This window comes from Danio aesculapii, chromosome 2, assembly GCF_903798145.1.
Source record: "Danio aesculapii chromosome 2, fDanAes4.1, whole genome shotgun sequence".
In the NCBI taxonomy this organism is placed as follows: Eukaryota; Metazoa; Chordata; class Actinopteri; order Cypriniformes; family Danionidae; genus Danio; species Danio aesculapii.
This window is the reverse complement of record NC_079436.1, coordinates 42,560,594-42,584,977: the sequence shown is the minus strand read 5'-3', so window position 1 is coordinate 42,584,977 and position 24,384 is coordinate 42,560,594. Positions and strand designations below refer to the sequence as shown.

General features: G+C 34.6%; 1 protein-coding gene across 1 annotated transcript in view; it reads right to left on the bottom strand.

The window, feature by feature from the left end:
* Positions 1-21,619: 21,619 nt before the first annotated feature.
* The window catches only part of basp1 (brain abundant, membrane attached signal protein 1), a 31,229-nt gene continuing 28,464 nt past the window's right edge, over positions 21,620-24,384 (bottom strand). The window contains 2 exon segments of the mRNA XM_056479896.1: positions 21,620-23,433; positions 23,436-23,929. Coding sequence (XP_056335871.1) covers positions 23,327-23,433; positions 23,436-23,919 — 591 coding nt within the window. The 5' untranslated portion in view covers positions 23,920-23,929 and the 3' untranslated portion in view covers positions 21,620-23,326.

The following is a 24,384-nucleotide window of genomic DNA, read 5'->3' as shown; positions in this document are numbered from 1 at the left end:
TTGTATGCTGTTATTTTAGGACACCAAGATTTATTAAAGCTTACAAATCTGAAGTACGCATTTATGCATGGAAAAATTAAGAGACCCTCTGGGATTCTCCGGATTTACTGGTTATTATTGTATTTCATTCATATTTTAGATTTTTAAAATGCCATTTAGTGTGCGGGTTTGTTTCAGTAAATGGTAATTGGTCAGGTTAGAAAATGTTTTCATTTGATGTGATTAAAAATCTGAATTAGTATACCAAATATTGATTTATTTACTCTTCTGAAGTTTAAACAATAAACATTTGTATATTGTGTTGTCCAAAACTTAATACGGACATCTCTGGTTATTTTATGCAAATGACAACATTTTATTTTAAATTTGGTAGAAATGACAGTATATATTTAGAAAAAAAAACTGTTTACTCAACCATATTTTGTTATTTTAGTTATTGTTTTTTGCATGAAATAATAATAAATGCTGTTTTCATATGAGAATTTTAGACAGCGTTTGTTATTTTGACCAACTGTCATTTAAAGAAAAACAAATGCTCTAAAATGCTCTAAATGCCAACATTTTTATTCGAAATGTGTAAGAAATGTTTAACATTAACCTTTACTCAAACCCACACCTAATAAATCCATTCCATCTCTTCATTTTCCATTGAGAGAGCTGAAGTGTTAGTGCATGGCTGTCCTGTAGAGGGGGATGTTGGCTCAAAATTAAGTTGTGTCTTTTTCACAGATTAACAGGTTTAAGCAATACAGTGAGTGAGTGAATGTGTGCATGTGATTGCTCCAGTTTATCTATTAATAATGAGAGTAAATGCTAAGAACAGTAAATAGTCGTTTTAATCCAATGAATATTGATATTTTCCTATATATTTACTATTTTAATATTCCTGTTTCATCAGTATCTTTTCTCTTTAATTTCCTCATCCCACTCTCTTACGTAGGTGTTGTCTCCATGGAAACAGATCTCTATATCATGTCAGTCGGACATGCTTCCGACTGTATTTCAGACGTGTGGGCATGGCTAATAATCACATCATTCCTGTCACACCCTTGACAGCCAATCAGGGATGTTGTGATTTATTTAATTTATTTTTCATTTATTTTTATTTTTTATTTTTTGAATGGAGGCAGTTGCCATGGTGATGGGTGCAAAGCTTTGATGTTGAGGATGACAGTGGTATGTGAGAGGGGATTTTTAAAAGATTGGAGAAGAACAAGAGGGGAAGAGGGATAAAATTGTTTTTTAAAGATCAAAGAGTTAAAATGCCTGAAAACTGGCACAAATACGACCTCAGCTGTGGCACTGTAGGGTGTGTGTATGTGTGTGTGTGTGTGTGTGTGTGTGTGTGTGTGTGTGTGTGTGTGTGTGTGTGATGATGTGTTTGTTACTTGACAAGCCATCTGTGAACTGTTTGCAGATTTTCCCTCAGCATTGGATGCTTACATACATGTAGTAATCACATAGCATGTCTGTTTTTTGCAATAATTTATATGAATGTAAATAGTTTTCTAATTTTCATGCTTTTTATGTTTTAGATCAAAATAAACTCAATACAGTGTTTACAGAAACAAAAAGAGCATATTTAAATTCATGTACACATAATGGGGCTGCACGGTATTGGAAAAAAACTGACATTGAGATATTTTGTTTTGCTGCAATATACAGTTGAAGTCAGATTTATTAGCCCCCCTCTGATTTATTTATTTTTATTTTTTAAATATTTCCCAAATAATATTTAACAGAGCGATAATAATATAATATTATATTAACAGAATATTTTATTAATATAATATTAATAAATATCTGATAATATTTTTTCTTACGTAAAAAGTCTTATTTGTTTTATTTTGGCTAGAATAAAAGCCGATCACACAGTTTAAAATTGTTTAAAACCCGTTTTAGGGTTAAAATTATTTAAGCTAATTTTACCCTTTAAGCTAAATATTTTTTCGATAGTCTACAAAACAAACCATCATTATACAATAACTTGCCTAATAATCGTAACGTGCTTAATTTACCTAATTAACCTAGTTAAGCCTTTAAATGTCACTTTAAGTTGTATAGAAGTGTCTTTTCAAAAATATCAGGTAAAATATGATTTACTGTCATCATGGCAAAGATAAAATAAATCAGTTATTAGAAATGAGTTATTAAAACTATTATATTTACAAATGTGTTAAAAAAAAAACTCTCAGTTAAAAAAAATTGGGGAAAAAAATAAACAGGGGGCTAATAATTCTGACTTAAACTGTATATTGCGATATGAATACAGTTTCACCAGAAGGCTTTAATAGCTCTATTAGTAAAAATAAATAAATAATTAATTTAGATTGGTTGGGTTGATTTTGTATACAGTTGAATTCAGAATTGTTAGCCCACGTTTATTTTTTTACCTATTTTCTATTTAACGGAAAGAATTTTTTTCAACACATTTCTAAATAAAATAGTTTTAATAATTGCTAATAATTCTGACTTCAACTGTAGGTTTGAATCATGTATAAAAATAAAATTGCAGGAATAATTACAATAGAGCAAAGAAAAAAGTAAAATCTTTTTGGAGAGTCAAACAGTGTTCAAATATAGAAATTTAAAGGGCACCTATTTTACCCCTTTTTCAAGATTTAAGATAAGTCTTTAGTGTTTTCAGAATGTGTCTAAAGTTTCAGCTCAAAACACCCATTAGATTATTTATTATACCTTTCAGAATATTGGATTTTCTGCTCTGAACAACCATGTAGCTGTTTTGGTGGCCTGTGCCTTTAATACCTGTTCTCCTAGCCCACTGTTCCCACGTGCCTCAATCTCCGCCTCAGTAAACAGCACAGTGACAGACTTGAAGGAAGCAGATCTCACGTAACGTTTGTGAGAAATACTACAGTAAGAAGTGCATGTACAAAGTTCATGCACACACAAACACACAGCGTGAGCATTTATCTTTGTATTGTTTTTGCATGCAAATGTGACAGAATACACGTTAATATCCACTGCTGTATGGATATCCGTTATGTTAATATACAAAATAAACCTGATCTTCTTTTATAATTGTACTGACATGTGGCTGTGGTAATAAAGACAGTAAAATCACTGTAATTCATTACAAACATGCACTGTTTTAGAAACGTTTCAAACTTGTAAAACTCATTTTTGATCATATTTGATGATGATGATTGATGATCACAGAGAGCTGAACGGATCTTTTAATCCCAGTTGCTTTGCGCACGTCCTGTCTTGTGCATGTGATTATACGCGCTACTATGGTGATGTGTTAATATGTGGCTGTCAATCAATTCAGTGGGTGGTGAACCGCAATTCTACGTTTGGGTGGGCCATCAAAATGGGAGGGATTTAGATCCTATTTTAACATCAGAAAATTTAAATCTAAAGTATCACTCCAATATGACTGTGGACACACTATACATACACACAGTTCTGTCCAAACAGCTTCAAAAAGATGATTTTCATCATAGGTGCCCTTTAATAATGTAATGTAAAATAACACTGTATGGTCTTCTTTTTATTAATAAATCAGTACAATTTTTCTTCATTAAAGTTACAAATGTTGTACGTTATTATGCCCAAATGCTGTCTTGAAATGCTTTTAAAACACATGCAAATGATTAATTTTCACTATGTTATTATTATGTGGCAATGACTCTATGTTATGTATTCTCAATTGTTGATCGACTATAATCCCAACCTAACATTGCATATCCTCCGATGTGACTATTGCAGACACGCAAATTGCAATATTAATGCTGAAACTATATATTGTGCAGCCCTAACACATACTATAGATGTGATTTGCCTTCCCTAGGCATGTCAAAAGAAATCACAGATAGGTCTTGAATCATTAGTGTTGCCAGATCTTCTTAAAAAAAGAAACAAAAAACAGGAAATGAGAACAAAACAATAAAATCGTGTTGTTAGATATAAGACACTCACTAAAATATCACAACTTTTACCTGCCTACTTTAACCCAAACTGGGTGGCTTAAGCCCAAAATATGCTTAAAAGTATTGCTTCAAAAATGTGGACTTGGCAACATTTCAAGTTAATCAGCTTTCCAAACATGAACAAAAAACAATGTCTCTGTTGATGAGGGTTTAGCTTTGGTAATATTACTTTGAAAATCAGAACATTGCCATGGTTAATGTCATGTCAATCATCACAAATTCTGGAGTGATTCGTGTTTTTATACACACAAAGAGATACTTGTTTGGATTTACTCCTGTAATAAGATGTAATTGTTACTCCTGGAGTGTGCATGGGATACATTTTTTTAATGTATAGAAGAAGACTAAAGCTCCATAATGGAGTGAAAGCTCATCATTTGTCTGTGTTTTTAAAGCATGTGACTGTAAGCATTCAGGCAGAAGAAATTGTATGGTTTTATTTGTACCATAAACTACATTGTTATTTTACAGTTGTTTAATTTCTGTATCTGAATACTGTTAGACTTCACAGAAAACCCTAAAGCACTGTTTATTTCACTTTTATATTTGCTCTATGTATTAGGGCTGCACAAAATTAGAAAAATCTGACATTGCGATATTTTATTTTTCTGCAATATTCAGTTGAAGTCAGAATTATTAGCCCCCCTGAATTATTGGCCCCTCTTTTTATTTTTTTCCCCCATTTTCTGTTTAACAGAAAGAAGATTTTTTTCAACACATTTCTAAACATAATAGTTTTAATAACTCATTTCTAATAACTGATTTATTTTCTCTTTGCCGTGTTGACAGTAAATAATATTTGACTAGATATTTTTCAAGACACTTCTGTACAGCTTAAAGGGAAATTTAAAGGCTTAACTAGGTTGATTAGGTTAACTAGGCAGGTTAGGGTAATTAGGCAAGTTATTGTATAACAATAGTTTGTTTGTAGACTATCGAAAAAATATATAGCTTAAAGGGGCTAATAATTTTGTCCTTAAAATGGTGTTTTCTTCACTTTCTCCACAAAAAAAAATATTATCAGACGTACTGTGACAAATTCCTTGCTCTGTTAAACATCATTTGGGAAATATAAAAAAAAAAAAAATTCAAAAGGGGCCTAATAATTCTGACTTCAACTGTATATTGCGATATACCACAGTGCTTTCCACACATAGACTTTACTTTGATGAGCCGCCCAGGTGTATTAACGGCCGCCCAAGTTTATTTAGTGATACTTTTTTTTTTTTTTACTATTACCATCATTTTACACTTTTTTTGTATCTGCCCAATGTAACCAAACATCTGTGATCGAGTCGCACTTGGGACTTAAAAAGTTTGTCTGGCCCGGGTTTTGAAATCTCCTAAGATGTCCAGGATTCAGCCCATATACATTGTTTGCGACGGCTTACCTTTAAAAAAAACTTTGTAAATCCAATGAATCATTTTTATCAGTGTAGAGAAACATAGAAATATGATTTTCTCTTAAATACATCTCAATTTGTCTATTTCAGTTAAGTTCATAGTCAATGCATAGAAATTTGTTATGCAGTTGCCAGTACATTCATTTATTGATAGTTAATTTGGCTGTAGAACGTAGTTCTCTTCAATAAACTCTGTGTATAGAATACACAATGGATGGTGATTGATGTATATCATTGAAAGTGCAATTAACTTGTGGGGTTCCCCAGGGATCTATTCTTGCCCCTATTCTGTTTTGTTTGTATATGTTTCCCTTGGGCTCAATATTTAGGAAGTATGGTCTTTCTTATCACTTTTATGCTGATGAAACGCAAATCTATGTGCCTCTCAAGCAAAATGAGAGTGCCTTATGTGTACTGTCTGCCTGTTTGTCAGAGGTTAAGGCTTGGATGTCAAATAATTTTTTTTTCACTAAATGAGAAGAAGACTGAGGCAATTGTTTTTGGACCTCTAGCTGGCTCAGAAAAGCTGAATCAAATGTTGGACAATCTATCTGACTGCATTAAATCATCTGTAAGAAATCTAGGTTTTATCCTGGATTCTGTGCTTCTATTTGACAAACAGGTAAATGCAGTAGTTCAATCTTGTTTTTTCCTGCTGAGATTATTAGCCAAAGTGAAGTGCTTTTTAACTCAGAATCGAGAGATTAATCCATGCCTTTATATCATCATGCTTGGACTACTGTAACTCAATTTATGTGGGTATTGGCCAATCCTAAATCGTCTTCAAGTTGCTTAAAATGTAGCCGCTAGGCTTCTTACTGGCACTTGCAAGTTTGAACACATTACCTCCATCATGTGTTCCCTAAATTGGTTGCCGATAAGTTTTAGAATTGAGTTTAAAATTTTACTGTATGTTTTTAAGGTATTAAATGGCTCCGACGTATCTCTCTAATCTTATTACAACTAAGAAATAAGTTGATATATGAATGATGTGTGTGGTAATGGGGTGGGGAAAGTATTAAGCTTGTGTTTTATCCCGCTTTATTTTGACCATGTTGAAATGGATTTTGTTTAAAGAATTGTTTTGTGTATGATTTTCATGTTTTTATGTTTATGTTAATCAAATCAAATTAAAACGGTTAATATATCTGGCAGATGTTTAAGCTCATCAAACCAGAAAATGCTAGTAGTTCCCAGATCCAAGTTGAAGAAAAAGAGAGTTCGAGTTTTGTAGGTCCTATAATGTGGAACGGGCTTCCTATGTCTATAAGAACAATTTCCAATTAATCTTTGTTCAGAGGGAAACTTAAACTACACCTCCTAGAAAGAGCTTTTAAATTGGGAGAAAATTGATCCTGTAGAACATTTGGAGAGTAGACAAAAACAATGGTCCCAACGTATTTCCTATTTTACATTTTTAATTTCTATAGCTTCCGAGAATCCAAAAAGAGCCACATATTAATGTCATGTTATGATAGCTGTTTTAACATTAAATTATGATTGAATTGCCTCTTGTTAAAGTTATGAAATAGTTTGATAACAAGCAGGAAATCTATATGGGCCAATGACATCACTACACATTAAAACTGTCTATTGTACCTATCTGGTGTCTTGTTATTTATCCTTGATGCTGTGTGGTATGTTGGATGTATTCTATGTTGTTTTATATGTTGCTGTCTATTTGTTATCATTTGCTTTTAGGTTTGTACAACACAAAGGTCAACAACTGTTGTTTTATTGCGCTTTATGCATAAATAAACTAACTAATGATAATTAAGCATTTAAACCTGATCTGACAAACAAATTTAGCTGCACTGTGTTCATGGCCTGTATGTGGCCTTTGTTATTGTAGTTTACAGGCAGATGAATCAGAAGTCTTGCATATTGAAAGGAAACGGCTTACTGTGTATGATGATTAAAATCATTCTTAGTGAAATACCTATTTTGCATTTAACTCTGTCTCTTGTTTCTCCCATACAGTCACAATTCTGAAAATGGTGTATCTGCTGTTGCCTGGCAACAAGAAGAGGACCCTTCCCCCACCACTGTGCAGCTGTTTTGGATGTGTGTGTATTCCAGCAGATGGCAGTCCATATTGATCATCCTTTATGCCATTCTTAATCACAAATCCAGAATCTGTTATCACATTTCCTGAGGCAGGAGGAGGGAGGAGCTAAGCATCCATCGGCCTCTCAGCGGCCTGGATCACCACTCAGGTACTGCATAATGCATGAAGCCTCATGAATATTTAAATACCATTAGAATGGGCTACTGACAGGATATGTTAAATGTAGGTGAGGTGTTCATCATAACTGTCCTGCTGATTTATCAGGGGGGATGGATCATTGTATTTTAAGGCCACCTGCAAGCATTGAATGGTACATAAATATAGGTTATTGACTACTTTAAAAATGGACTATTTTCTGCTCAGATGTTCATGTTTCAGTAAATACATAGTCATGGAATGTAAATTTGTGTTTAAAGGAATATTCCGTCATCATTTGCCTATGTAATGTATGACTCTCTCTATATACTGAGCTATAAACTAAATCCTATACATTAGGGCTGCATAATATTTTGTTTACATTTTTCCATGGGATTGTAATGTGCGAATCTGCAATAGTCACATCGCAAAATCTGCAATGTTGAGTTGTGATAATAATTAACCAGAAAACCCAGTTCAGAACATGTAATTTGTGGAGTCATTGGAGTCAACTTTGGAGTCAAATTTTAACTCTAATCTATTAATATGAAAGTGTTTTATTTGGGCACAAGAAATGATAAAGTTTACCGCTTTAACAAAAATAAATGGTGTTTAATTATTTAATAGGGCAATGCAGTGGCGCAGTAGATAGTGCTGTCGCCTCACAGCAAGAAGGTCGCTGGTTCAAGCCTCGGCTGGGTCAGTTGGTGTTTCTGTGTGGAGTTTGCATGTTCTCCCTGCATTCACGTGGGTTTCCTCCGGGTGCTCCGGTTTCCCCCACAGTCCAAAGACATGCGGTACAGGTGAATTGGGAAGGCTAAATTGTCCGTAGTGTATGAGTGTGAATGAGTGTGTGTGGATGTTTCCCAGAGATGGGTTGCGGCTGGAAGGGCATCCGCTGCGTAAAAAATGCTTGATAAGTTGGCGGTTCATTCCGCTGTGGCGACCCCAGATTAATAAAAGGTCTAAGCCGACAAGAAAATGAATGAATGAATAATTATTTAATACAGTAAAGACTTTGCAGTGGTTTTTATATATATTTGATTATCGAATATCTATATTTAAACACTGTTAAACTTCAACTGAAAGCCATAAAGTGTGGTTTATGTCATTTTTTAATGTTTGTTCTGTTGTTGTTTTATCTGTGCTTTAAATAATTTTTTGTATATTTTATGCAGATGCCCTCCCCTACAAGAGATTCCAATCAATGTAAAATTAACAATTCTTTCCAAAATAGGGTCATCATAGGGTCATCTGGTGAAATCCTATTGCAATATATGAGGCCTTGAGATGAAGAACCTTATAAGTCCATATTTTCAAATTTTGAGTAATAAGATTTTTTTTCATTTGCTTCGTGAACATTATATTATATATTTTTATTTTACTTGAAGATAGAAAACAAAAGCTTCTCAATTCTAAGATGATAACATTTTCCAGTGTCAGTATTAAAAATCAAAAGTTATTATAATTTATAGATCTCAAATGCGGAAGAAAGATATATGTCCAGTTAGTGTAGAATAACAGTATAACTCCAATTCATCATATCACTTTAAACCACTAAAGATCTGATTCATTTATTTTAGCTTTACTACAGTAACAGCAACTTCAGATTAATATTAAGCATTTCTTTCAAGTTTATTACTGTTATTATTTAAAAACAAATAATACAGTATGAACAATGTACAATACATAGACCTTCTTACAATACAGACAATAACAATCAATTATTAACAATAAATAAATACAACAAATACATAAAATGCAGACACAGCTATTGTTGTTTATTTAGAAATATACACAGGTGCACTGCTCTCAATATAAATAAATATAGAAACAAATAAACTCTGCTTGTCGTAGTTTACACAGGACTTGCAAGGAATATACATTGAAAATACAGCTTTATTATAAATGGTGTGTGATTTATTTTGATAGTTTTTTGTGCTGTTTAGCACTCCTCAGCGCACTCGGAGAGAGAGATCACATCACACACACGGTTCTTCCACTCACTTCTTTTGATGGATTTTTCTCTGGTTTTTGTTTTCCTTTTCTATTCAAATATGCGTTCCCAGCATCCCTCAAAGCCTTCCTTACTCTGTCCTTCCATTTGTTCATGTCGGCTATTCTTTTTTGCCAAAGATTTGACTTTTAATGTCCGAAGTAGATATGACAACAAGCGGCATCTTCTTCCTAATGGATGTAAACTTTTTTTTTTGCGTGAAGCTATTTTAATACTTAAAATGCAGACTCTTGGTCACGCGAAAATATCCACAAACTGTTTCTGTCCTGTAAAGTTCACACATACAGATAATGTCACATGGTTATCTCATTTTTTATTTTTTTGGACTTAAATGTTTGTTCGTCGCATGCAGAAAAGCAAAATATCACAATATCTTTTTTTTTCTGAACTATTGTGCAGCCCTATATACTTAAACAACATGCAAATTTTCTAAATCCAGAATCATCTTTTTTATACAGTAAATTATCAAAGAAATAACAACATAAAATTTCATCAAAGTAGTCCGGATTTCAAATTAAATGTTAGATTCTGTCTCTTTGTTTTCATTTTGAACTATTTGCAAATGTTGAGACATGGTGTTCATGTAAATGATAAGTAAAAGTTGATGATGTTTCTCACACAAAGCTCTTCATGGCTTTGAACCATTTATAGATTATTTGAGCCATTTAAATATTTATATATGAACAAGATGAATGGACAATTAAGGTATTTTGGAGCTTGCTAAGTCATGGAAAATTATTGTACATAAAAAGCAAGACATGGCTTTCTGCCCAAAGATCCATGGCTAAATGTGTTCTCGACATTTTTAGAAATAATTTTTACACCTCTGGCCATAGCAGCCCATGAACGTGTGAAGTTGACCTGCCTCATCTGAACGCTGTTCGTCTTCCTGAGGTCTCTGCTATTGGTTATACATCAGGCAGATCTGCGCTGATGGCCACTCCAGGCACAGATGTGTCAAACTGTCATATTTGATTTGTTTGTTTTGGACTAAACCTTTAAGAAATTGCATTAAGTGTGACTGCCATTCCAGCTTTTAGAAAAGCTAAACTGTTTTGGAAAATTAGTTTTGCAACAAATTCCGTAATGCAAGAAATTAGTAAAGGGCGACACGGTGGCTCAGTGGTTAGCACTGTCGCCTCACAGCAAGAAGGTCACTGGCTCGAATCCCGGCTGGGTCAGTTGGCATTTCTGTATGGATTTTGCATGTTCTCCCCGTGTTTGTGTGGGTTTCCTCCAAGGGCTGCGGTTTCCCTCACAGTCCAAAGACATGCACTATAGGTAAATTATATAAACTAAATTGGCCCTATAGTGTGTGTGTGTGTGTGTGTGTGTGCGTGTGCGTGTGCGTGTGTGTGTGTGTGTGTGCGTGTGCGTGTGTGTGTGTGTGTGTGTGAATGAGTATGGGTGTTTCCCAGTACTGGGTTGTAGCTGGACTGGAAGGGCACCCACTGTTTAAAGCATACAGCATGCTGGATAAGTTAACGGTTCATTCCACTGTGGCAACCCCTGATGAATAAAGGGACTAAGAGGAAGAAAAATGAACGAATGAATAAAGAAATTTGTAAAATGCTAAAATCAAAAATCTTCTTCCTAGTAAAATTTCAAATGTGCAAAACATTCTGTATTCTGCAGGACATAAAAGAAGATGTTTTGATAAATGTTTCAGTGTTTTTTTTATATCCTTGCAATAAAAATGAAAAAGAAAGTAATTTTGGTTTGGAGCAACTTGAGAATACATGTAAATGATGTCAGAATTTTCATTTTGGAGAACTAAAAGTAAAAGTGAACACCAGTTTCAGATGCTTTACAAGCAAAAGTGGGTAGCATATAATGTTGCATGAAGTTTTATTTTAAAATAGTTGAAGTGTTTGACAAAGTGTTGTCATGGTATTGTGATTTATGCTCTAAAATACACTCTTTTTAAATATCTAGGTAAATCAACAACTTTCCCGTACTGAACACAATATATTGAAGTTTAAGAAATATTTAAAGGGTGGCGCAGTGGCTCAGTGGTTAGCACTGTCTCCTCACAACAAGAAGGTCGCTGGTTTGAGTCCTGGCTGGGTCAGTTGGCATTTCTGTGTGGAGTTTGCATGTTCTCCCCATGTTTGCGTCCAAAGACATGCACTATAGGTGAATTTAATAAACTAAGTTGGTGGTTCATTCTGCTGTGATGACCCCTAATGAATAAAGGGACTAAGCCAAAGGAAAATGAATGAATGAATAAAACATTTAAAATATTAAAACAAGTAACTATATCAGGCTAAATAATTAAAATAACTATTTGACTTTTGATGTCTTTATTAGTTTCAAAAACAAAGATTTCTTTACAACTTGAAATGGCATCTTAGGATATCTTTCTTTTCTTTGCATATAAATATTAAAAATATATAAAATATATTATATTGATTTAAAAAACACTATAAAAAAGCTACTGTGCCGTTCAGGTCCAGAGCATGATTGGATGTAGGTGTAAGTCTTTAACAACACATAAAAAAAGTACATATACCGCAGAAATGGTTATAACAGAAAATTTGGTAACACTTTAGTTTAGGTCTCAATTCATGCTATGAACTACTGGCCTATAACCTGCTTATTATTAAGATGTTATTAACTGTTCATTAGTTGTTATAAAGTATGATCTTATTCTGCATTCCTAATCAAGTTCTAATCCTAATCCATTGTCCTACCCAAAACCTAAACCCAACTTCTATCCTAACTATTATTAAACTTCTATTTAGTGGTTTATTAAGCTAGTAGTGTTAGTTAATGGTTTGTTACCAAAAAATTTTACAGAGAAATTGCTGAATATTAAAAGAATAAAATGAACACACTTTTAAGCCTTTGACGCGCAAGATAACACTGATGTGATCAGCATTGGCTGTTCCCTTAAGCTACAATCACACGGGTCTGAACCCGGTACTCGAGTCTGCTTGAAAACAATGTTCGGTACATAGTTAATGCGAACTTTACGGTTCACTTAAGATGTGATCTTATTCGCACCAAATCACGGAAATGTCACATGTACAAATAATACTCGCTTTTCTGACACACATAGGCCTACTGGCTACTATACATTAATACCACAACTTGTACAACAGTTTTCTTTTTACTTTTTGAGAACAGTGCCATTTTTAATGAACTTTTAAAAGCACATTCTAACTTAAACATTGAAGTTTTTGTTTTGTTTTTGTTTTTTTATCTGCAAGCACAGTTAATGTTCAACCTATTTATAATGTTTAAAGTGGCTGACAATTATACATATTCTTAATAATAATAATTAACTTGCCTCATTTTTGAGCTGTGCAGAGCTGTAGCTGCTTAATTTGCCCAACTGTGCTATTGTTTTTCAATACTGGTTATTATGTTGGTACGTGGAGAGACAATTTTTTTCTGAGGTGGTACTTGGTGAAACAAGTTTGAAAACCACTGACATAAAGCGTTAGAACAGCTCTCTATGGTGCCTTAGTTCCTTTAAATTCAATGTAAACTATGGGGCTTTTTTGCTTTCATAAAGTGATTACCACACATATTACAGACAAATGCATTTATTCTTAAGTCACCTTAACTTTTTTTATTTTTTTATTGTAATTACATATGCTTTACAAGTATATACGAACTGAATTATATTCTATTTGCATTTGGAAACAGTTCTCAAACGCCAATGAATAAATAATAAGCCGCTAATTTAGCTGAAATGCATAATACATGGAACCACAGTGGCACAGTAATACTGATGTAATGAGGTCATAGGTGTCTAAATCAGAATTTTTGTGGCAATCACTTCACAAATACCGTTGATTGGGCTTTGATTTGACTATTGATAACACTGATTTCACAAATGGATCTTGTATTAAATCTTCAAAGTCATTACGTCTTCTGAAAGAGCAACCTCTGAACAAACTGAAACAAATTTCCTTCACAATGCAGCCTGAATATGTTGTAGATATGAGTTAACATCCTGCAGAAAGCCTATGCAGAATATAAAGGGGTCTATTTTCTGTCTAACTAAATCACACCTGCACAGGTGACTAGAGTGAACCTGCATCTCATTTACAGAGCTGACACCATTATTGGCTGGAAGGGAATTTACATGCACTGTGTTTCTCTGTCTCACACAGGACCACAGCTGCAGCTGCGTCACCATGGAGATGCAGTCAGCCAATGACAGCCGGCAATTTTCCCTCCAGGGACCCTGCTGATTCGAGCTGGGGTGGGGGAGCATGGGGGCGTAAACAGGAAGAACAAAAAAACAAGAGGTGGGTGGATAGTGACAAATGAGAGCCTGTGTGTGCGAGCATGTGCAGGTATGTGTGTGTGTGTGTGTGTGTGAGAGCATGTGCAGGTATGTGTGCTCTTTCAGCTTTCTTTAGGTAGGCGGGGTTTACAACGTATGCATTTGAGTCTGTTGCTAGGCAAGACTGGTATCCATGGTTACCTTCATATCCAATCAGGTGTTAATGTTGATGTTGGTGCTCAGTTTTTATTCACGTTTGTGTGCTTGTGTGTGTGTCTGTGTTGTGTGGAAGTGATGAAAATATGACCTTTCTTTCATGGTTATCGCTCTGGGTTCTGATCTGTGTGTGTGTGTGTGTGTGTGTGTGTGTGTATATATATATATATATATATATATATATATATATATATATATATATATATATATATATATATATATATATATATATATATATATATATATATATATAAAAATACAGTTTAAGTCAGAATTTTTAGACCCCCTGTATATTTATTTCTCCAATTTCTGTTTAACGGAGAGAAGATTTTTCTCAACACATTTCTAAACATAATAGTTTTAATAACTAATTTCTAATAACTGATTTATTTTATTTTTGCCATAATGACAGTAAATAATATTTGACTAGATATTTTTCAAGACACTTCTATACAGCTTAAAGTGACATTTAAAAGCCTAACTAGGTTAATTAGGTTAACTAGGCAGAGATGCGTTTCCCAAACAATGGCATAACTCGCGACTGAACTATCATAGTACAATGCATCGTTTGGGAAAAGAACGATGTAGTGACAAGTGTTTCTCAAAACTGTAGTTTCTCTGTCGCTGTAGTTCTCTGTAGTTATAACGTAAAATGTTCATAATGACCCTCTAAATGGGGTGGAGTAGCTACTTCTTTAGGGAAGAACCCCATAATTTTTTCTGCATATTACATTGTTTTGCATGCACACGCATTAAAAAAAATCCAGTATTAGTTTTGGTAAAAACATGCACTCGTTTTTCATATTAATTGAAATATATGTAAATGGCACAAACAGGACCAATATATGTTTCCTTTACAAATATTATTGAGGATATCCCAATAAAATTCTCATAAAGCTGAATATTCTCATATATAAATCATATAAATCATTAATAGTTGTATGACTAATTTACAGTAGGCTATTTATTAAGAAATGAAAAAAAATCCTACTTAATAATAATAATAATTATTATTATTATTAATTTATTATTGCTATTATTATTGCTATTATTATTGCTATTATTATTGCTTTTATTATTATTGCTATTATTATTATTATTATTATTATTATTATTATTATTACTAAGTAGGATATTGTTTATTTATTTTTTTATTTTTGAAAAGTCTATTTTTACAATTTGACATTCAAACCACGACAGAAAAGTTTAAACCATCAGGCCCATGTCATATACAATATATATTTATACATTTCTTAAAAAATAGCCTACTATAAGTTAAAACCATTAACGTAAGCTATATACTTTTGTTTTCACAAGCTTTGGAAACGTAAAGTAAATTCCGCTTGTAAAAAATAAGTCACCTATAGCTTTCGTCATGAACTACGGCTGGGTTCAAAATGGCATAAATGTTTTCAAAGTGCAATTGTCAATATTGTGATGCACTTTGCGAATGTTCGTTGGAACAACGGATTTGGGAAACACCAAATCAACAAACTATGTTTGTAATGACAGAACTTGCATCCTTAGTTAGCTAATGATGGTTTTCGGAAATGCACCCCAGGGTGGGGTAATTAGGCAAGTTATTGTATAACGATGGTTTTTTCTGTAGACTATCAAAAAATAGCTTAATGGGGATAATAATATTGACCTTAAAATTAGTTTTTAAAAAATGTTAAATTGCTTTTATTCTAGCCGAAATAAAACAAATAAGACTTTCTCCAGAAGAAAAAATATTATCAGACATACTGTGAAAATGTCCTTGCTCTGTTAAACACCATTTGGGAAATATTTAAAAAAAGAAAAGAAAATTCAAGGGGGGGCTAATAATTTTGACTTTAACTGTATCTATATAGTTTATTGTATATATTTATATATTTTGTGTCTTTATTTTTTGTCATAGTTGAGTGAAAACTCCTAGAATCTGGTCTTAGGAGTGGAGATGTGGTTTAGATTTGGATTCAGTTTTGGATTTGCACTTGAAGGGAACATTTATGCCGTGGACCGTCATGGTATCTGTCAGAAATGTAGGAGTGTTACATTCGGTTTGAGATGTGTGTTAAAGTGTGTGCGTGTGTGTTTCTCTTTTTCTGCCTTACAAAAGCAAGTGACCGGTTGCTATGGGATCAGAGGCTTGGCGACCGTTACTAAGGCCCAAAGGCAGTCACACATGAACCCAGTCAACCCAGAGAGAAGAGACACGGACAGATAAAGGGAGCCTATATTTAAACAAATAACCTCAAGTGTATGGAATTGTGATTGGAATTCTATAAAAATGTGGCGAATTGTATAGTCCATTTATTATTTTATTATTAAAATCTTTAACATAGTGTAAAAATATACTGTTGAAGTCAGAATTATTAGCCTTCCTGAATTAATAGCCCCCTGTATATCTTTCCCCAATTTGTGTTTGCATTTCTAAATGTAATAGCTTGTTCTGTGGACAGTCGAAAAAATTGCTTAAGGGGGCTAATAAATTAAAATGGTTTAAAAAATTTGGTTTAAAAAAAAATTGGTTTAAAAAAATAAAACAAATAAGATTTTCTCCAGAAGAAAAAATATTATAGGAAATACTGTGAAAAATTTATTTATGTTTGAGAAATATTTGAATAAAGAAAAAAATTCACAGTAGGGGTCATACACGCAGTGTAATAAGGCGCAAGACGTGTATGGAGCAATTTGTTGCTATTTTTAGACCAGCGCAACTCCAATTTTCACGTTTTGTGGCCACGATGTTTAAATAGCAAATCCATTTGTGCCACTTTATGGACTAATGGGTGTGCTGGTCTATAAATAAGGTGTGTTAAGGCCCATTGTTTGCACGTTTTGAGGAACTGAAATAGACTGGGCCATTGACCAACTAAAAGCAGGTCAAAAATCCAGCACAGAGTGCGTTAGTTATGCGCCTATGCGGGTCGAAACGCTTACACATTGCTTAATACACAGGATGTACAGCAACACACAAATATCTTTATATATAAAAAGATTTAAAGGATTAAAATGTAACAAAAATTATTCTTTTTTACATAAATATAAAAACCACTACCTCCATGTTGGGGGGCTTTTTCAGTTTATTCATGACAATTTGCATTTGTATAATATTATTAGTAGTAGTAGTTGTGTCATTTATTAAATTCATATTTATATTATATTTATTTGTTTTATTAAAAACAAGTTTAGATTTGTCTATCTGTCGGGTTTTGGAGACATCTGCATCACCATATGGGGCATAAGAATAGGACGTGTGTTTGGATATAACTCCACATTTTGTCCACACTTCGTTATTATTATTCATTTCTTCTTTGCTGGAAATTAGAACTGAATTTAGAAATAGTTTTGAAACAAATCTTTGAGCTTAACAATTGAAAATAATTATGTAGGCTAATGGATGTCTTCAGCGACGTGCGTACAACACAGTTTCCTTATCCACGAAAATAAAGGAGTAAAGTAAAGAGTAAAGTAAAGAGAAAGTAAAGAGGCTGAATGGAGGAGGCTCGGTCTTTGTCCTCGCGCTGCAGATGGTCTGTTTAACTGTTTACTTGCAAGTAAAGAGTTCAGTTTTTTCCACTTACAAAGTCCGCCATGTAAATAGCAAATGTGCCTATTTAATGCACGTGATGCTCAAAACACACCCATAACTCATTAAGAGAATAAGCACAACCCTGTTAGACCATGGCGCGGGATGCAGAGCATATTTTTCCATCCTTAAAATAGCAAAAGTGGATTTGGACATGCCCTTAATGCTTTTGCACCTAGATCGTTGAAATAGAGCCCTTTGACTTCAACTGTATATTTTTTTATTCTGTGTAATAGTCTAATATAACGTCAGTCACATGGTGAAAATGAAACCGCAGCAGTGTGATAATTTATTATTCGTGGTTATTTTGGGAGTAATTTTTTTGTTTTTTGAAGATAACTAAAGTTTTATATTTTGGGTTGAATGTTTAAAGCAATTTTTGTAATTGTCAGATCATTACTGACCCAATGGAAGACCAATCTGAAAAGTTTTCAATTAAGCTTTTGTTGGACTAAATATAGCACACAATATTGCAGTTATGATAGGTCAGATTCCCCTGTCGGTCAAACTCATTTTTCATGCTCTGAGGACTTGTGTGACTATTACATATATTACTGACCAGGGGCGTCGCTAGACCCCATTTACTGTGCCCCAGTAAAAGCTTTTGAGTTACAATTTACATTATTCATGAATTTTCCTTCAGCTTAGTCTCTGTTTCAGAGGTTGTCACAGCGGAATGAATCACCAAATATTCTGGCATATGTTTTACGCAGCAGATGCCCTTCCAGCCACAACCTAGTACTGGGAAACACCCATACACACATTCACACACACTCGTACACTACAGCCAGTTTCGTTTATTCAATTCAATTATAGTGCATGTCTTTGGACTGTGGGGGAAACTGGAGCACCCGGAGGAAACTCACGCCAACACTTTGACTGAGAGAACATGCAAACTCCCCACAAAAATGCCAATTGACCACATCAGGGACTTGAACCAGCGACCTTCTTGCTGTGAGATGACAGTGCTAACCACTGAGCCACCGTGCCGCACGAGTGTATTAAGTGTATTCATTAAAAGTGGTAATCCCAGAATAAAGACATTCTCTATGTACTACTGAATTGACGCTTATGAAAGCAATGAACTTTAATCAAAAGCAAACTGATGATGACCTTTTATGTAAGCGTGACTCCTGTAAGATTTTTTTGTATGAAGCAGAAAGATAATTCTATGATACATCTTTTTGCGTTCTCTTGAACCGTGATATGAAATTAATATTCATGCAAAAGATTTCTTAGAAGATCTTAGCATTTCACTCCAGTGTCTTTATATTAGTTGCCAGTTAGTCCCTTCATTCATTAGGGATTGCCACAGCAGAATACACCGCCAACTTATCCAGCATATGTTTTATGCAGCGGATGCCCTTCCAGCTGAGCCCATCACTGGGAAACACCCATACACTCTCATTCACACTCATACACTACGGACAATTTAGCTTACCCAATTCACCTGTACCACATGTCTTTGGACTTGTGGGGGAAACCAGAGCACCCAGAGAAAACCCATGCCAACACGGGGAAAACATGCAACACACAGACTTCTTGCTGTGAGGCCATCATGCTATCCACTGCACCAGCGTGATGCCACATGTAGGATTGATTTCTGTTATTTATTTACAATAATAATACTAATAAGTATTAGTATTATTTTATTTATTTATAATATTCAGTATGGTTGTTTATATAAAATTATTGGGGGTTGAGGAGCTAGCAATACGTGTTTCTGATGTATATAAGTAAATTACTGGATGTACAAAGAGCTTTACAATAATTTGGCTATACTGTTTTGTCAGTCTGTCGTAGGCATGCACCGGTATAAGATTCTGACGGTATGATAACCTTGGATAAATATATCACGGTTTCCCGGTATTGTGATTACTGCGCTAAAATATACTCTTTTTAAATGTCTGGGTAAAAAACAAAAACTTTTTTCTGTTTTGACAACAATATATTCTATTTTTTGAAAGATTTATGATATTTTGGAGCAGTAAACACGTCAGGCTGAATAATTCAAATTAATCATTGACTTCTGCTGTCTTCATTTGTTTCAAAAACACTGATTTCTTTACAATTTAAAATGGCATCTTTGTATATATTTCTGCTGGAGATACTGTTGTCCTAAAAACTTTTTAAAAATGTAAATAAAAAATCTTACACATACCTTAGGAACGGTTACAGAAAATGTTGGCGGTTTTAAAACCTTGACTTTTCCAAACCGCGGTAAATCTTAAAAATGGTTATCGTCCCATGCCTAGTCTGTTTGTTTAGCACAGTCTTGCTTGTCACATTAGTAAAATTTTGCAGGCAAAATCCAATCCAATCCAACTCATGTTCTGTTGTCAATAGTGTAGTGATATATGCTCAAATACAAATTGAAATTACTATAAATATCGGCCTCAAAACTGTGGCTGTACTTTAAAGGGCTAGTTCACCCAAAAATTAGAATTCTGTCATCATTTACTCACCCTACATTTGATAAACTTATAGTTTTAATTAGTTTCTTCTGTTTAAAACAAAAGACGTTTTAAAGAAACCGGCAACCATCAACATCCATATTATGAAACAGTTACTATAAAAGTCAATGGCTAACACTTTCCAACATTCTTCAAAATAATAAAAAGAAACTTATTAATGTCTGCATTTACTTTAGTGTTTGTCAATGCTAAGTAAATGTTAATTTTTGGTTGAAATGTTGCTAAAACATTACCAAAAAAGGTATCTGGTATATAATTATGGAGTGCATTTGTGCTACAATTTCATCAACACTCGTTCCAGGAGTATTTTTCCTATAGGGATTTTTGAAAAAGTCTTTGTTTTAAGCATTGAAAAAATGAACCAAACCCTTCAGCTATAACGAGAATCACAACATGCTTTGATTATAAGCAAAATTTATAATTATGAAAACCAGACAAAAAGACAAGGACTGTGTACTTAATAGCTTTGCAGGTTTTATAGAAAATATAGCTAATTAAATAGTTAAAAATAATATATAAAATATGCAAAGGATTGGGGAATAATAGAATAAATATAACATCACTACATATTTAAAATACAAAATACTGTATGTCTAACCTTAATTCATTATAGTTATAATCAGTTAGGATTTCATCAGTTTAAATGGGTGGAAATCAAATAGTTTGATAAGTATTTTAGATCACAAAAGGGATTCATTAGAATTTTTTCCACTTTTTCCAAATGAATGTCGGCGGCACGGTGGTTAGAACTGTCAGGCAGCTGGTATTTCTGTGTGGAGTTTGCATGTGTGTTGGTGTGGGTTTCCTACATACGATTTAATTCAGTTTTACTTATAGATATAAATAGGATGTAAAGTGCAATACAAGCTATGTCTAGTATTTTTGTCAAAAAACCTCTGATCTGAAAAAGCATCTTGTCTTGTCAGTACTTGTCTTTTTAATATCTGGTATAACATTTAGCAATAATTGAAAATAAATTTACAGCAGAAATGCTGTACATGAGCAAAACAGTTTATAATTTTTTGTCAGAATTTGTCAGGGGTATGAATAATTTTGGGCTTGTATGTATATTTTGTATCACTATATGGTTTATTTTATTCTAGCCATTCCTAATAGCTTGCAAAAGGGTCATTTGGATATAACTTATTTGTTCTAGAGTGGTTTTGCTGAGTAATAAATGTCTCAGTCGCTGCTTACCATGATTGTGATTCCTGGGTAAATACATTTTTGTTCTACTAATGTCAAGTTAAAAAAACATGTAAACACACTTCTTTTTTTTCACTATATACCTTACTTTTAGATGTACCTTCTGTGCATCTCTTCATGCGTAATGACAGCTTACATAACAGTTTGGATTTGTTGCAGGTAAGATTAGACCAGGCTTTTTTTCTTCAAGAATATGCATGATATTGAAGTTTTGATTTGTTTGAGGTGAAGTCATGACCATTAAAAATAGATTTAAATGTGTGTTTGCTGGGAAGAAACAAAGAAGCTGTGAGTTGGTCCATAGAAACACAAAAATCAAGACGTGTGAACTGATTTCAATCTGTTTCTTCCATTTTATTAAGGTTGCTCCATGTATACAAGTACATATATCTCAGTTCTTCCATTTGAATTTTTTTTTTCATTTTACCAGGGAATTTTGGAAAGAAAAGGAATGAAAGAGAAAGAAACAGAAAGAAAGAGAGAGAGAGAGTGTGTGTGTGTTAATTCAAATGAAATATCACCTGTAGCAACATTATCTCCACAGCAACCAAAAATACACAACGATAGGGCCAACCACTGACATGCAAAACACACAACCTCACACATACAGAAACACACACACAATGCTCACACTGCTCTGTCAGAATATTGAGAGATCGGTGTGTGTGTGTGTGAAGTGTGTCCTGTTTGTTGAGTTTGGAGGTCTGGGCTCTCTCTCTCTCTCTCTCTCTCTCTGTCTCTCTGACATCATGACAAAATGCTGCTTTCAAATTACAGAAAGACCAGAACTCCATTCACACACACACACACACACACACACATGCAGAAAATGCATACTCAAACCATGCATAACTTCATACATACACTCGTTTCATATAACCAGATCCCTCCACACATGTACACACATTATCGGACCTTCAAACATCCGTTTAAAGTGACAGTTCACCATAAAAATAACAGTTCTGATACCATTTACTCTCCTCATGTCATTCCAAACCCTTAGGACTATTTTCTTCCATGTGAAACAAAGTGAAGGTTTTGAAATATGTTCATGCTGCTCTTTTCTATTGAAAGTGAATCGAAACCAAAAGCAGTTTCAAAAAAATAAATAAATAGCACCATAAAGTAGCCCATACGGCTCATGCACTATATCCCAATTTGAATGCAGCTTTATTAATAACCGTGCCATGAAAATCTTGCTTGAATGATTTGGATGTCCATTGACTTTCATGCATAACTCGTTCAGCTAAATTTCTGCCTTTGCATCCAACATCATACATTTTTAGAAAGTCATAGCTGAATTGCTATTTTGGGGTGAACTGTTCCTTTAAATAATACTAATACTGCTATCAACCATGTGTGTGTGTATGTATGTGTGTGTTTGATGCATTGTGCTGTACACTGATTTTGTAACCACTGATATGTGAGAAAAAGAGAGAGAGAGAGAGAAACAAAGAAAGCAGGAGAGTCAGGGGATAAGCAGACACAATGTCAATCACTAGAAAGCAGCAAACAGGAAATATGAAATATGCATCGGGAGGCTGGACTAAAATTACTACCACTACTCACGCACACACATACATACATACACACACGCGCACACACACACACACACACACACACACTTTTATATATATATATATCTTTTTTTAACCCCACCCATCACATCACACTCAAATGAAGGGAAGTGAGAATGGAGGGTGGTGATGAATAGACTCCATGTTTTTATTCCACCCCTCACCGAATGGAGGTAGAAAGAAAGGTAAGAAGAGAGAAGGAGGGAGAGTTGGGGGCTGGTGATTTGTATCAAAGTTCAATTGGATATTAAAGATAATATGGTCATGACAGCCAGTCTTGTTCACCATGATCATGTCCGTTACCAACACAATGATCAAAGTCCAGCCTGTTAAAATCATTACTGTTATTGTTACTATTATCATTATTCATGTTATAATTACTGGTATCATTTAAAATGGGCGGGCTAGTTTTATTATTTAGATTTGATCTCCGTTTTCATCTTGTCGTTCACTGTTCCTTCTGTTAATCCTGCACGGCGACTGCTTGCTCCTTGTTCGGGGCGGGGCTTGTCTCCGTGGTGATTGGCTCTGCGGGGGCGGATTCCTTTGTGGGCGGAGCCTCAGTCTTTTAGACTCAGCGTCAGGCTTGCTCTCCGACGCTGCGGCTACAGCAGGGGCGGGATCTTTAGCAGCCTCTTTCGCAGGCTCTTTCTCATTGACTGGAGCTGCGGAAGGGGCGGACTTTTCTTCCACTTTGGCAGGAGGGGCATCTGGACTCTTGGCGGGTTCTGCTTTGGCAGCCTCGCTGGTCTTGGCATCAGATGCTTTAGGAGCATTAGCGTTAGCATTTGCAGCAGGCTCCTCCTTTTTTGGAGGGGCGGCGCTTTTCTCCTCTTCCTTGGGTGCGGTGGAGTTGCTGTCAGCGGTTGGTGTGGCTTCTTTTGCTGCTGCCGCCGTGTCATTGGTGGTCTCGGTGGCAGCAGCAGCGTCCTCCTTGTTCTCTTTAGGAGCTTCGCTCTCCTCCGCCGACGCTCCCTCTGTCTTTGCGTCCTTCTCTTTCGCCTTCTCGTCGTTCACATTGTATCCCTTCTTCTTTTTGCTCAGCTTCCCTCCCATTTTACCTGACCTTTAAAAGAGAGAAACAGAACAATCAGAAATAATCTTTCATAACCAGAATACACTAAGGGCCCTATCATACACCCTGTGCAAGACTTGTTTGGCGCAATGTGTTGCTATTTTCAGTCAAGCGCAACCCTAATTTTCACATTTTGTGCCACGTTGCTTAAATAGCAAATGCATTTGCACCACTTTGTGGACTCATGGATGTTCTGGTCTAAACAAGAGGCGTGTTAAAGCCCCTTGTTGGCGCGTTGCTGTTTTGAGGAACTGAAATAGACCGCGCCATTGGCCAACTGAAAGCAGGTCAAAAAGTCCAGCGCAGAGCGCATTAGTTATGCGCCTATGCGGGTCCAAATGCTTACACATTGCTTAAAACACACAGGATGTACAGCAATTCACAAATATCTTTACATATGAAACGAATTAAAGGATTAAAATGTTATTAAAATTATTCTTTTCTAC